This window comes from Vanellus vanellus (genome assembly GCF_965231255.1).
Source record: "Vanellus vanellus genome assembly, chromosome: 14".
Taxonomy (NCBI): Eukaryota; Metazoa; Chordata; class Aves; order Charadriiformes; family Charadriidae; genus Vanellus; species Vanellus vanellus.
In genome coordinates this window covers 15,647,637-15,660,497 of record NC_138919.1, presented here as the reverse complement: position 1 = coordinate 15,660,497, position 12,861 = coordinate 15,647,637, and the positions used below count along the sequence as shown (strand labels likewise).

At 55.8% G+C, this 12,861-nt stretch overlaps 1 protein-coding gene across 1 annotated transcript in view; it reads right to left on the bottom strand.

The window, feature by feature from the left end:
- Positions 1-12,199, bottom strand: part of TNRC18 (trinucleotide repeat containing 18) — a 58,564-nt gene extending 46,365 nt beyond the window's left edge. Inside the window, exon 1 of the mRNA XM_082490460.1 lies at positions 11,918-12,199. Within this exon, the coding sequence (XP_082346586.1) occupies positions 11,918-12,119 (202 nt within the window). The 5' untranslated portion in view covers positions 12,120-12,199. The remainder of the gene's footprint in view (positions 1-11,917) is intronic.
- Between the last annotated feature and the right edge of the window lie 662 nt (positions 12,200-12,861).

The following is a 12,861-nucleotide window of genomic DNA, read 5'->3' as shown; positions in this document are numbered from 1 at the left end:
TGGCAGAGGAAGAGAAAATGGGAAGAAGCGGCTGGAAGCCCTGAAGGGATGGGTGCCAGCGCCCCGCTTCTGCCCCCGGCGTCCTGCAGACTCGGCTTCCACCGTGTGACAAAGCAAGTGCAACCCAAGGTACAGGAGCGCTCCAGGGCTTGGAGCCACAGGAGGAGGACGCCGATGAGATGCCCCGAAGATCTCCCATGAGGTCGCCCACCAGTTCCCCGCTTACTGCGGGCGCAGCCAGGCACAGTGACTGCGTGGGGGGCAGCCAGAAGCCACCCAGGTGGGGACACGAATCCCTCTGGCAGCGGGAAGGTGGCTTTTCCTCCCGCTGGAGGGGTCAGGATGGAAACCATCCCAACTGAGACCCTTGAGATGATGAGCAGCTGGTCTGCACAGCCTGAAACATGTGGTCCGGGAAGCGCCGACCCAGTCCCACGTTAATCCTGATGCACAAACACTCAAACTTGTGTCAACACTCCTGGGTCACTGCTGGCTGCTACAGCAGAAGCTTCTCCTCTGCGTCCCCAGCCTGAAATCCCCCACCATGTCGGACGTCCCTCCCTTTCCACTGGCGTAATTAAACCTCACACCCCAACCCGGGTCCACCAAAACCTCCAGGTGCTCGCTACACAACTGCAGAGCTTTCCCCAAACGGAAAGGAGTGACTCGGTGGGCTCTTTAGCCCCATGTTTACTAAGATGCTGTATGGAAATGAAAAAAATAATAATTTTAACTCTCAAACTGATCAGCAGAATCCACAAGAACCTGGCTGCTAGACAGTAGTCTCACCTTCCCCTCCTGATTTTCTAGGACAGCATCAAAATGTCTTTGCTCCGGTCCTTCCTTCGTCATGGCGAAGACCCTCCAGCCGCTGGTGGCCAGCACAGGGGTCCCAGGGCTGCCTCCGCTCCTGGCACTGGGCGCACACTTTCACTGCAGGTGCTTCCCCTCCTTCCTAAGCACAGCAGTTCAACCCACCCCATTTTTTAAAACGTCTTTCTTTTTTGAACATCACCCGAACTCCGTGCAGAAGATGCAACAACGCAAACAGGCGAGTCCCCGCTCCCCGCGGCCGAGCTCTGCCCGTGCAAGTCACCCAGGGACACCCACGCGCCGGCCCTGAGCTGCCGTCCCGTGCCTTCGTTAGAAAAGAGCTCATTACCCTTCGCTGCCAGAGCCGGGAGAGCTACAGGCGGTGGGTGTGGGGTGGGGGAGAGTTATTGTGGGATGGCACGGGTGCCGGTCCCCGCATCACCTGCGCCGAGTGCCTGCCAGCAGCAATTAAATCAGCCTTCAAAGAGAGATCCCAGCTTTCCCAGCGCCATTAGCCGTGCCCTGGAGGGAACACGGTCTATTTTCAGCCACAATGACTTAAGACCAGGTCACCAGCAGGTTAAATGGGACCGCGCAGCATTATCTCCCTGCCCTCCCATTGAGAAATTAAACGCCGCTGCGTGACGGGCAGCAGCCAGCCCTGCGGATGGACGCACGCCGCGGCGCCCACCAAAAGGTAAATGCCACCTCCCCGCGGCTTCCCATCGCCGGCCGTGGCCACCCACCGCCCTGGCTGCCTCCCCTCTGTGGGGTGGTGGCTGGTGGGCCACCACGGGATCATCCCCTGCTTTGTCCCTGCCTGTCCTGGGGTGTCACAGCCAGGATGGTCCCCACCACGCCCACGCACAGGCATGCTGGAAGGAGCCTCAGCACCCCCCATTCTGCACCCCAAGCCCAAGCGGTGCCAGACTGGTGCTGCCCATCTCACCCCTTCCCCCAGAAATCAGGTGGCCCGACATCAAGTCCCCAAGCTGGGGACCGCCCCAAGCCACGGGTTTCACCAGGGCCACCAGAGAGGTGGCATCTCCCCGCGGCAGCTCCATCCGCTTTGCCGGGAGGGCTGCCACCGAAACCCAACCAGCCACCCCACTGCTAACATCTGGCGGGGAGTTGGCAGCTGGACACGGGTTTGTTTTGCCTCCCAGGCCCCCGCCAGGCGCAGTCAGCACGAGCCGGGATGACTCAAAGCCCTGGGAGACGCGTGCTCCGTCGCTGCTTATTTTAAACCTTCTCGTTTGCAAAGCGGCTGCCGTGGCTCAGCGCCTCGCGGAGAGCCTTGCAACGGCGGGTGGCACTGCAAGGGGAAACTGAGGCACGGAGGGGCACAGCACCCCGATCAGACCCGAACGCCGTGATACCAAGGTCTGCACGCTCAACACGCAGCCGGTAATCGACGCATGACACACCACACCAGGCGGCGAGAGGGGACTGGCTCCAAGAGACATCCCCGGGCTGGAGCGAGGACATCACGAATGACCCAACTGAGTCCGATCGGCTCCGGCTGCACATCTCCTGTACCGCTCCGCATGCCACGGGGGTGAACGCATCCCTCTCCCGGAGCCCAGCGCTGACCGCCACGGCATCTGCAGGGACCAAAACCACCCCGGGGAGAAATTCAGCAACGGGCTGCAGACATCTGGGGGTGGAAGAACGAGATCCGCAGACGGAGCACGATCCCATAAGCCTCTTTTCCTTAGGAAGCCAGGCTCAGCCTGTGCCCAGCCTCTCCCACCACATTCAGCCCTTTTTCCCTCCAGAGGCTCCCGCCCTCCCCGCATCCTCCTGAACATCAGCCGGCGACACCTTTCCTGCACCGAAAAAGCGCCGAACCGCAAAGCGAAGGGGGTCACTGCGGCCGGCAAACGCCCAACACCACGCGCCTCCCCGCCGCCGATAACGGCGGATAAAACGCAGAGGCAAATATTATGGCGGTGCGGTTTAATTCCTGATGAATTATGCAAATCCGTATTCAAATTGAAGCACGGCCCTCGGGCTTCCTGACAAATTGCCAACCTGGCCCCGAGGTGGCACGCCAGGGACAGCCAGCCCGCCCTCAGGTGAAGCACTAGATGGATGCCCTATATATGTACGTATAGGCACACGTATGCCTTTGCGCATCTCGACCAGGGTGACCAACGAGCACCTGCAAAAACGATTCGAGAGTGACTTTTGCATTTCTCCTTCCTCCCAGCGGCGTTAAGCCCGGCCAGGGAAGGCCCCCCGAGCTTACGCGCCCTCCACAAGATGGAAGCGGCTCGGGTTGACGGCGAGATTCACAGGAGGAAAGAAGATAAAATTCAGCGGGGATGGGGCTGGGAAGGAGGGGAGGCAGAGGGGGGTGGGAAGGGAGAGCCTAAAATGTTCCTGCCAATATGAATGTCAGCCCCGAACCCGTGGAAAAATCAGATCTGTCCACAAAATAGTCACAGAGAGGGCTCATCCGATGAAAGTAGGAATTTCCGATCCCACACAAACCCCGAACATCCATTAAAAGCGGCGGAAGAATCGCCGCTTTGTGTCGCTAATCTCATTAGGGAGAAAGCCCGGCTGCAGCGCCGGGATGGCAAAGGGAAACCCCGGCATGCTGCGCACACCGGGAGCCCGGCGCGGTGTGCCTGCACGGCAGAACGGAGCCGGGGGAAAGCTGTGCTGGGCTCCCACCGGCACCCCGGGAAGGTGCCCGCACCCATCTTTACTCGCCTGCCCGGATCTTTACTCGCCAGACGATCATCCGCTTGGCCAGCGTGTGACATGGTGTGCGGGATCCCCCCCCACCCCACAGACCAGGACACAAAACGCCGGAATTACACACGCTGCGCGGCGATAACAGGGGGGCTGTTTCATTCACACCCCACTACCGGCGGCAAAGAGCTGCATCCCTTCAAAACCCCTTCCTCCCAGGCACGCTGGCCATTTCAATTCTTGGGTTTATTTTTTATTTTTTTTTAATTAAAAGCAATTAAACCAAGCATACTCGAGCCACGGGGAGTTCTGCTGAGAAGGGATCGGGGGCAGAAAGGGAAGCCCGGGCCATATATCAAACCACCAAGCGTAAAAAGGGATCTTTGCTCGCAGGAAGGCGGCAGGGTAAGATGGATGGCAGCAGAAGCAAAAGCAACCTTTGCAGAAGTTGCCGGGGATACCGATCCAGAGAGACGGGGTCGAGTGCCTTAAAATCTCCGTTTTTCCCCTAAAAAAAGGCACGTTCTCTCCCAAACACGCCGCATGGCTCCTTCCCTTGCTCCGAGCCCACCATGTTCAGCTCGCCTGCCTGCATCCAGCTCCTTCAAAATGGCTCTTTGGCCACCGCTCCGCTGGCAATAAAATTTATTCCCAAGGTCACTTCAATCCTTTTGCCCCTATTTCAAGCTGGATTTAAACAAAAACCAGCCACAGATATGGCGAGCCCTCCCTCACCCCCTCCTTTCTGCCCGTCACCTCCCTGATTTAGAGATACCGAACTCTCAACTACCTTTCGCTTCCCATAACCGTCAGCGACAACAGCTGGAGAGGAAAAACGGAGCATATTGTGCACCCAACAGCTGATCCTCGCGGCGTGGGGAGGCAGCCCAACTGTCACCGCCGCGGCGCTGCCGTACGGCGGGGCTCCCCGGCCGGCGCGGACCGGGGACGGCTGTAAAGGGTTCGCGCGGTTGCCGTCCCCTTGGTGTTAAAGAGCTGGGGGGAAGCGAACGGTAAGCAAAGCGAATAAATAGCCGAGAGACAGAGAGAGCCGGCGACGGCGTTTTTCCCCAGGCCGGGGGGGGACGGGACACGGCGATGCCGGCGGACACCCAACTGTGCCATCCCCAGGAGAAGGAAACCCCCCAAACCCTCACGGCCAGGGGAGAGGCACCACCCCGCAGGGCGGCCACGCCGGAGCGCTCCCTTCCTAAATTTTGCTTTTTAAAGAGCATCCCCCCAGCTGGAAAAACCAGCCAGGGGCTGCCGCAGAGGGACTCGGCCCTGTGTTCCCCACCCCACCCCACCCCCCACTCAAGCCCCATCCCACACTGTTTTCGGGGTCGGTTCAGGGCCCCACCGTGCTCTCCAGCAGAACAAAGCGCGCCCTTGTCCTCGGCACCTCGAGCAGGCGATGCCGGATCGCGTTACCTAACCCAGACCAACATCTCCCCGTCCCGGCAAGGCAGCTTTCGTGTCAGCACACGCCGGGCTGGCCCCGATTCCCTCGCACCGCCTCCCGCCCCGAGCCTTAACCGGACCAGTTTTAGTACACGCCGAAAACACACGCGGAGCCTTGTTCCAACTCGCCGGGCGCTAACCCCAGCTCCAGGAGGGGATGTGACACCTTCCCGCCGGCGGCAGCCGTCAGGCGCTCACCTGGAAGGCTGCCCCAACGACGTTCATTCCCCTTAACGACGACGTCCATTTCCATATTCATCACACGATGGTGAAATGACAAGATGGGGGGAGGGGGAGGGGGGGGGCGGGGGGGTTATATACTATATAATTATAAACTAATTTCAGCATTACCTTGGGTTATCCTAAGAAGGAGATCTAAAATTTCCCTTACGAAAGCCCCGCTCTGCTAACCACGTCTGCAGCCAGATTAATTCCCGGCGATTTCCATTTCTCCAACAGCTGCTGTGCTGGGAAAGCGCCTGTGCCCGACGCTGGGGACCCGCCCGGTGCCCCATGCCACCCCCAGATAGGGTTTCCAGCACCGGCACATCCTCCAGATCCCATTTCCACTGGCACACCATCAGTCGGGGCTGGGACCGCCGGTTGTGCGACCCCACCAAGGAGACACGGTGCTGGGTGGGGGGCAAAGCTCACTCGGGGTGGGAGAAGGGCTGCGAGAAAACGGGCTAATAAGGCACATCTCTACCAGCACCGTGTACCAGAGGCCGGGCCGGGCTCCTGCCCGTTCAGCTGGGGAAGGAATCACAAACCCTAACGTAGAGGAGGATCCCACAGGACCTCACTCCAAGCAAGTTTACATCACCCCTGGGCTCTCATCCGCGGTCCGAGGCCATCGCCCCTACCACCAGCTACCACCACTTGGGATGGAAACTTCAACGGGGACCAGGAGGACAGGGCGGACAGTCCTTCCCACCCCACCTGAAGGACGGAGGTGCCACCCCACCCCCCACCCAACCACCGGGACCTCAGGGAAACCACCAAGACGTGAGGGAAAGGAGCCCCCAGCACCCCAGGAGCGTATGGGTGGGAGACTCCAAAAAAAAGCAGAAGCCCTGGAGCTGCGGGGGCATCGCCTAACGGAGCGCTTCCTCCATCCCCGGGGACGCCGGGTGTAAACGGGAGCGCGGGAGGGATCCGGGCACAACACCCCCGGCCCCACAGGGGCCAGCACCACCCCCCCGAGCCCCGCCGGGACAAGCGCTCTCGCCGCTCTGCCTGAAAACACGTATCAAAAAGCATCTCATTTCACCAGGGCCCCCAAGGAAGGAGAAAAATCTCCCCAAGCAGGTCTCTGGCCGGTCCACATTCCTCCCGGAGCCCCTACCCCAAGGAACACCCCCCCTCACCCCCCTTCCACGCTCAGCCCCCCCCCCCCTCGCACCACCCCTTGGGCGGGCAGGGAGGGGGAACCGCGATTTCAAGGGCCATTAAACACCGATGGTATTTTCCTCGCAGCATCAAAACGTGACCAAAAAGAGCCGCGTCGAACCACAGCCAAAATCCCCCCCCCCCCCTTCCCAGCTGGTGCGGGAGCCCCCTCCTCGCCAGCCCAGCTATGGGGAGGGGACGGGGTACGGCTCGCTCCAGCACCGCGCTGGTGGGATGCTGCTGTGTCCGTATCCGCGGAGCGATTTTAGCCTGGACGCAGTTTAGATGAGCGAATTACTGTGCTTCTGCCGGCACCGCCGATGGCAAAGCCTCCTCTGCAAAATCTGCCGGCTCAGCAGAACCGCAATTTTGCCATTATAAGGATGGCTACAGTGGGATTTTGCTGGCACAGCAAAGCTATCCCGGTGGGGAGGCGGGAGGGGAGGAAGGAGGATATATTATTTTTTTATTTTTTTATTTTTTTTTCCTCCCTACACTCCTACCTGGCCCCCGCTGCCTGGAAAAAACTTCTCCCTGGGCACAGCAGCCCTGGAAGCAGGGACGGTTTCCAATCCGCCTTAAATCCCTGCATTTGAATGCACATGCTAATGTGGAAGTAGGAAAGCAAGCAAACCAAAATCTCCCCCCCCTACCCCCCCCCCCCCCAGGCCCTGCAGCCGCCTGACCGCTCTCTCCTTTCACCCCCGCCTCTCGAGCTGGATTCCACACAAAAATCAGCTCCGCTCGAACAGGTCTGTCCCTTTTCCCGGGCGCTGGGAACTGTTTCCGACGCGTATTTTAATGGAAGAGGACGGGCATCCCTTTTATACAAACATGGATCTGTTCAGGTAGCCCCCCCCCTACACATCCCGCCCAAGAAAGGATACCTCAATTACATGGCAAAAAGCAGAGGTTTTTTTATTATTATTGTTACTTTAAACTCAGGAGTCTTTTTTTTTTTTTTTCTTTTCCAAGGTGGGTAATATTTGCTCGCCTGGCAGGGACGCGGCCCCGCAGTAGCCCTCCGAAACCGAGTCCAGGGGGAGCCTCTTCCCACCTCCCACCCCCTCCAAACCAGAGGAGCTGCCCAAAACAAGGCACCCGCTGCGGGACGCCGCCCAGCCCAGGACCCAAACACGGTGGGGTAGGGAAGGAGCCAAAAAAAAAAAAAACAAAAAAACAAACCAAAAACACACCTATCGACACCCTCCAAATTTTGAGCCGCGGGCAGCAGAGCAGCGCCATTTCGGCCGCCCCCCTCCATCGACTCTTTTTTTTTTTTTTATACAACGTCTTCCCGGCAAGCGCGGCCGCTGCCAGGGATGAAATCCCATCGCCAACAGTCACCTTCCTCCGCCATCCCTCGGCGGAGCCCGTCGGGAGGACCCCGCTGCTCCCTGTCACCCCTCGGGGGGGGGAACGGGGACACGGAGATGGCCGAGCATCCGCGGGCCGGCTGGCCTCCCGCCTCGGCCTCCGGCTCACTCCTCTCTCCGCGCGCTTCCAACAAAGGGGCTTCTGTCCCCGGCCCGCGCGGTGGTGGCCAAAAGGCTACCACGGAATAGAACACCCCCCCCCATGAGAATAGCCAAAGGTGCGGGGGCCGCTGGCCGCAGCCCAGGCGGCCGCGCTGGGGCAGAGCCCGGAGCGCCGTCACGGCTACGGGGGGGGGAAGAGGAGGGAGGAAAAAATAAAGACGACGACGGTGCCGGCGATAACTGGATCCTCAAATATGGCCAATCCCGCTATTTTTACAGGGGCGTATTTATTTTAGGAGGCGGCTGCGACGGATTCAACCGTCTCTTTCTTCGGTATTTAACCGATGGGTTCGAATCGGCTCTATTTAAAGGCTTCGCCTCCTGCCCACTTTTCTTAACCCCTTGCACAAACCTTCGCTTTCCGCCCCTCCAAACCCCTCCCGAAATCCAAAACAACCCCTTCCCCCCCCCCCAAAAAAAACACACCAACCCAACAACAACAACAAAAAAAACTACGTCAACACTCACAGGAAGCAATCGTCATTTCAAACGATATTGTTAAAGCCATAAAAAAAAAAGAAAAAAGAAAAAAAAAAACAAAACACAAAAAACCAACCAAACCAACCCCAAACCATCCCTGCCTGTCCCGCTGCCGCGGTGTCGTGGAAGTTTCGACTGTTAATTGCACGTATTTTTTGGTTTCTAAACAAAGTTTAGGTTGGTCGCGGACGGCCGTGGCGACGGCGCGGAGCGAGATCGGCGAGCGCACGGGAACCGCCGCAGGGATGGGGAGGGGGAATTTCGGAAGACTTCAGGAAAAGGAAAATCCAATTAAAAATAATAATAATATATTAAAAAATACACGTATCTCATTGGGATTACAAAACACGTTCCCCTCCGCAAGGAGCCCCAAATCCCAGGCTCGCTCCCAGCGGGAAAGCTCCCGGACGGCGGCACGGAGCGACGTTCGCTTCGGCTCAGCCGGAGCTCCGCGCTTCCCTCCCCGGCTGCCGGGATTTCAGGAAAGCAACAGAAAAGGAAACTTTGGGAGGGGAAATAAAAGAAAACAACAACAGACAAAAAAAAAATCACCCAATAATAATAATAATAATAATAAAAAAATCCAACAGCAGAAGACGAAAAAAAAATCACGTTTGGTTTGGCTCGAGATTGTCCAGAGGAATTTTTGCAGAGATTGTGTTCTGCTTTAGCAGGAGGGGGAGGAGGGTGGGGGTGAAAAAAAAAAAAAAAAAAAAATACCCAGGACAAAAAAAAAAAAAAAAAAAAGAGGGGGTAAAAAAAAAAAAAAAAAAGACAGACAAAAGGGAAGGAAAAAAGGTGTTTGCCCATGTGCTTGGCTTCATAGCCCTTCGCCTTACACCTCTCCTCTTAGCACCTGGGAAATTGGCACTGCCACCTAGTCTAAAACTAATAAATCTTTTTCCCTCGATTCGGGCTGCTTCCTTCTCTGCAGATGTTGGCAATCAGGTTTGCAAATTTCAAAGCCATTGAGCCCGGGCGGCTGGGAGAAAAGCAGGTTTATTATTGCAAAACCTGTCACCCTCCCAACGCCTAAAGTAAACTCCGAGTCACCTCTCCACGCCCAGGGGAAAGAAAAGGGGGGGTGGGGGTGGGGAGGGGGGGAAATAAAAATGAAATAATAGAGCCAGAGAGGGAAATCAAACGGTCAAAAAATCCCTCGCGTCCTCTCAGGGCAAGCTCGGCGGCCGCCCGGCAAAACAGCGGGCAGGAGGGTGCAGGCAGCGGCCGGACCCTGCCGTTATCCCACCCTACGGGTGGCTTGGGAAAGGGAGCTCGGAAAGGGGGAAAAAATAAAAATCCCTCCAAAAATCCGAAGTAATTTCAGCAAATAAATAAAAAGCTGACTGTGGAAAAAAAAAAATAAACCCAATACATTTCAATGTCTGGTTTTGTTGTGGTTTTTTTTTTTTATTATTATTTTTTTTAAATGGAGAGGCAGCCGTGAGAAGTGTGTCGAGAAGGGGGAAAAAAAAATATATAAGGAGGGAGCAGCCCCTGCGTGGAAGTTTTGTTTGCAGGTTTAAAAAATAATAATTACCACGGAAAAGAGAAAAAAAAAACAACAAACAAACAACAACAACAAAAAAAAAAACCCCAAACACCAAACCCCACCGAAACCCGCACCGCCGGCAGCGCTGCCCGGGGGTGGCGGGGACGGGGCTGCGCCGCCCGCCGCGGCGGGGAATGGCCAAAACTGCCCCGTTTCGCCCCATTTCCCAGCCCCAGGGGGGGTTTGGGGGTTTGTTCGAGATTTTTTTTTTTTTGCCCGGCCGCGAAGCGCCCGGCGGGGCAGCGCAGCCCCGTCCCCTCCGCACCCCGACCCGCCTCTCCCCCGCCTTTCCCCAAAAGCGGATTTTCTTCCACAAAACACCCGCAGCCGCCTCGGCGGGGATTTTCCTCGGTGCCAACAAAACCGTGCGCTGGGGGGGCTTTTTAGCGGCCGGGAGCGACTTCTTCCCCCCCCCCCCCCCCCCAATTCCCCTTTTCTTTTTTCCCATTCCCTTATTATTTTTTTCCCCTATTCTCCTATTTTTCCTCCCCATTCCTCTATATTTTTCCCCCATTCCCCTACTATTTCCCCCCAATTCCCCTACTATTTTTTCTCCATTCCCTTATTTTTTCCGCCATTCCCCTACTTTCCCCTATTCCCTTATTTTTCCCCCCATTCTCCTACTCTTTTTTCTCCATTCCCCTATTTTCCCCCATTCCCCCGTTTATTTTCCCCCCCTTCCCCTATTTTATTTTTTCCCCCCATTCCTCTATTTTATTTTCCCCCCCATTCCTCTATTTTATTTTCCCCCCCATTCCTCTATTTTATTTTCCCCCCCATTCCTCTATTTTATTTTCCCCCCCATTCCTCTATTTTATTTTCCCCCCCATTCCTCTATTTTATTTTCCCCCCCATTCCTCTATTTTATTTTCCCCCCCATTCCTCTATTTTATTTTCCCCCCCATTCCTCTATTTTATTTTCCCCCCCATTCCTCTATTTTATTTTCCCCCCCATTCCTCTATTTTATTTTTCCCCCATTCCTCTATTTTATTTTCCCCCCATTCATTTTTCCCCCCATTCCCCTATTTTATTTGCCCCCCATTCCCCCATTTATTTTTTTCCCCCCATTCCCCTATTTTATTTTTTCCCCCCATTCCCCTATTTTATTTTTTCCCCCCATTCCCCTATTTTATTTTTTCCCCCCATTCCCCTATTTTATTTTTTCCCCCCATTCCCCTATTTTATTTTTTCCCCCCATTCCCCTATTTTATTTTTTCCCCCCATTCCCCTATTTTATTTTTTCCCCCCATTCCCCTATTTTATTTTTTCCCCCCATTCCCCTATTTTATTTTTTCCCCCCATTCCCCTATTTTATTTTTCCCCCATTCCCCTATTTTATTTTTCCCCCATTCCCCTATTTTATTTTTCCCCCCATTCCCCTATTTTATTTTTCCCCCCATTCCCCTATTTTATTTTTCCCCCCATTCCCCTATTTTATTTTTCCCCCCATTCCCCCATTTTATTTTTTCCCCCCATTCCCCCATTTTATTTTTTCCCCCATTCCCCCATTTTATTTTTTCCCCCATTCCCCCATTTTATTTTTTTCCCCCATTCCCCCATTCATTTTTTCCCCCATTCCCCCATTTATTTTTTCCCCCATTCCCCTATTTTATTTTTCCCCCCATTCCCCTATTTTATTTTTCCCCCCATTCCCCTATTTTATTTTTCCCCCCATTCCCCTATTTTATTTTTTCCCCCCATTCCCCTATTTTATTTTTTCCCCGTTCCCCTATTCCCCTCCCCACGCGCCCCCAACCCCAATTACGTTTTTTTCCGAATCAAAACCAGGATAAGCAGAAAAAAAAAAAAAAAAAACGTGGGGGAAAACATGCGAAAAAAGCTCCAAGCATCCATATATATATATATATATATAAAAATATTAATTTTTTTTTCTTTGGCGCTTAAAGCCCCGCCGGCTGCGGGGGTCTGCAGGGGAGGGATGTGGGGGTGTCGGGGGGGAGGGGGTCCGCGGAGCCTTACCCGGGTGGGAGTGGAGGCTGATGCCCGATGCGAGGAACTTGCCGGGCTGGAGGGCGGCGGGGAGCCCGGCGGCCATGGGACCGGCGGCGGGGGCCAAGCGGCCGGTGGCTCCCAGGCGGTGGCTCTCCATAGCCAGCCCGGAGAGCAGCGGAGGGGGGCCGTGCACCGAGCGGGGGGGCCCGAAATCTCGGCCATCCATCATCCACACGCCGGCTTCAAGGAGTCTCCCGGATCGCTGTCGGTGCCCGCCACCGCCTTCTCCCCCCACCCCCCCCTCCCCACCCGCCCCCCACCCCCCCCTCCTCCTCCTCCTCCTCCTCCTCCTCCTCCTCCCCCAAAAAAATCAGATGGTTTTCAAAAATAAGGCGTCCAAGCGTCCCATGGCGCGGTGCAGGGAGCCAGCCCCGGCGCGGCGGTCTCGGCGCTGCCTGGAAGAGACAAGGGGGGGGGGGGGGTCGGGTGAGCCAACCTGTCCCGACCCCCCCTAAATAATAAAAAAAAAATTAAAAAAAAAAAAACAAACCCACACCCAGCCCCCACCCCAAAAATCCCACCCTTCATCTTCCCGACCGCGGCTGGGGCGGAAGAAAAAAATAAAACTTGTGGCAAAGGGTGGGAAAAAAAAAATAAAGTGTTTAATTTATTTAAAAAAAAAAAAAAGTGTTACATTTGTCACCCCCAAAGGTAAAGCGGGACCGGGGAGCGCGGCGCCCGCAGCCCGGCTCCGGTGGGACCGGCCCGGCGGGGAACCGGCACCGCGTTTCTCCCCGGAGCGCGGGAGAACACGTTAAAAAAAAAAAAAACAAACAAAAAACAAACAAAAAAAAATAAAACCAACCCAAATTTTCCTTTTTTTTTTTTTTTTTTTTTAAATCCCCCCCCCCGCCGTGGGGCTGCCGTACCCCGCCGGCGGCATCGCTCCCCCAGCCCCGTTTCCCGTTTCT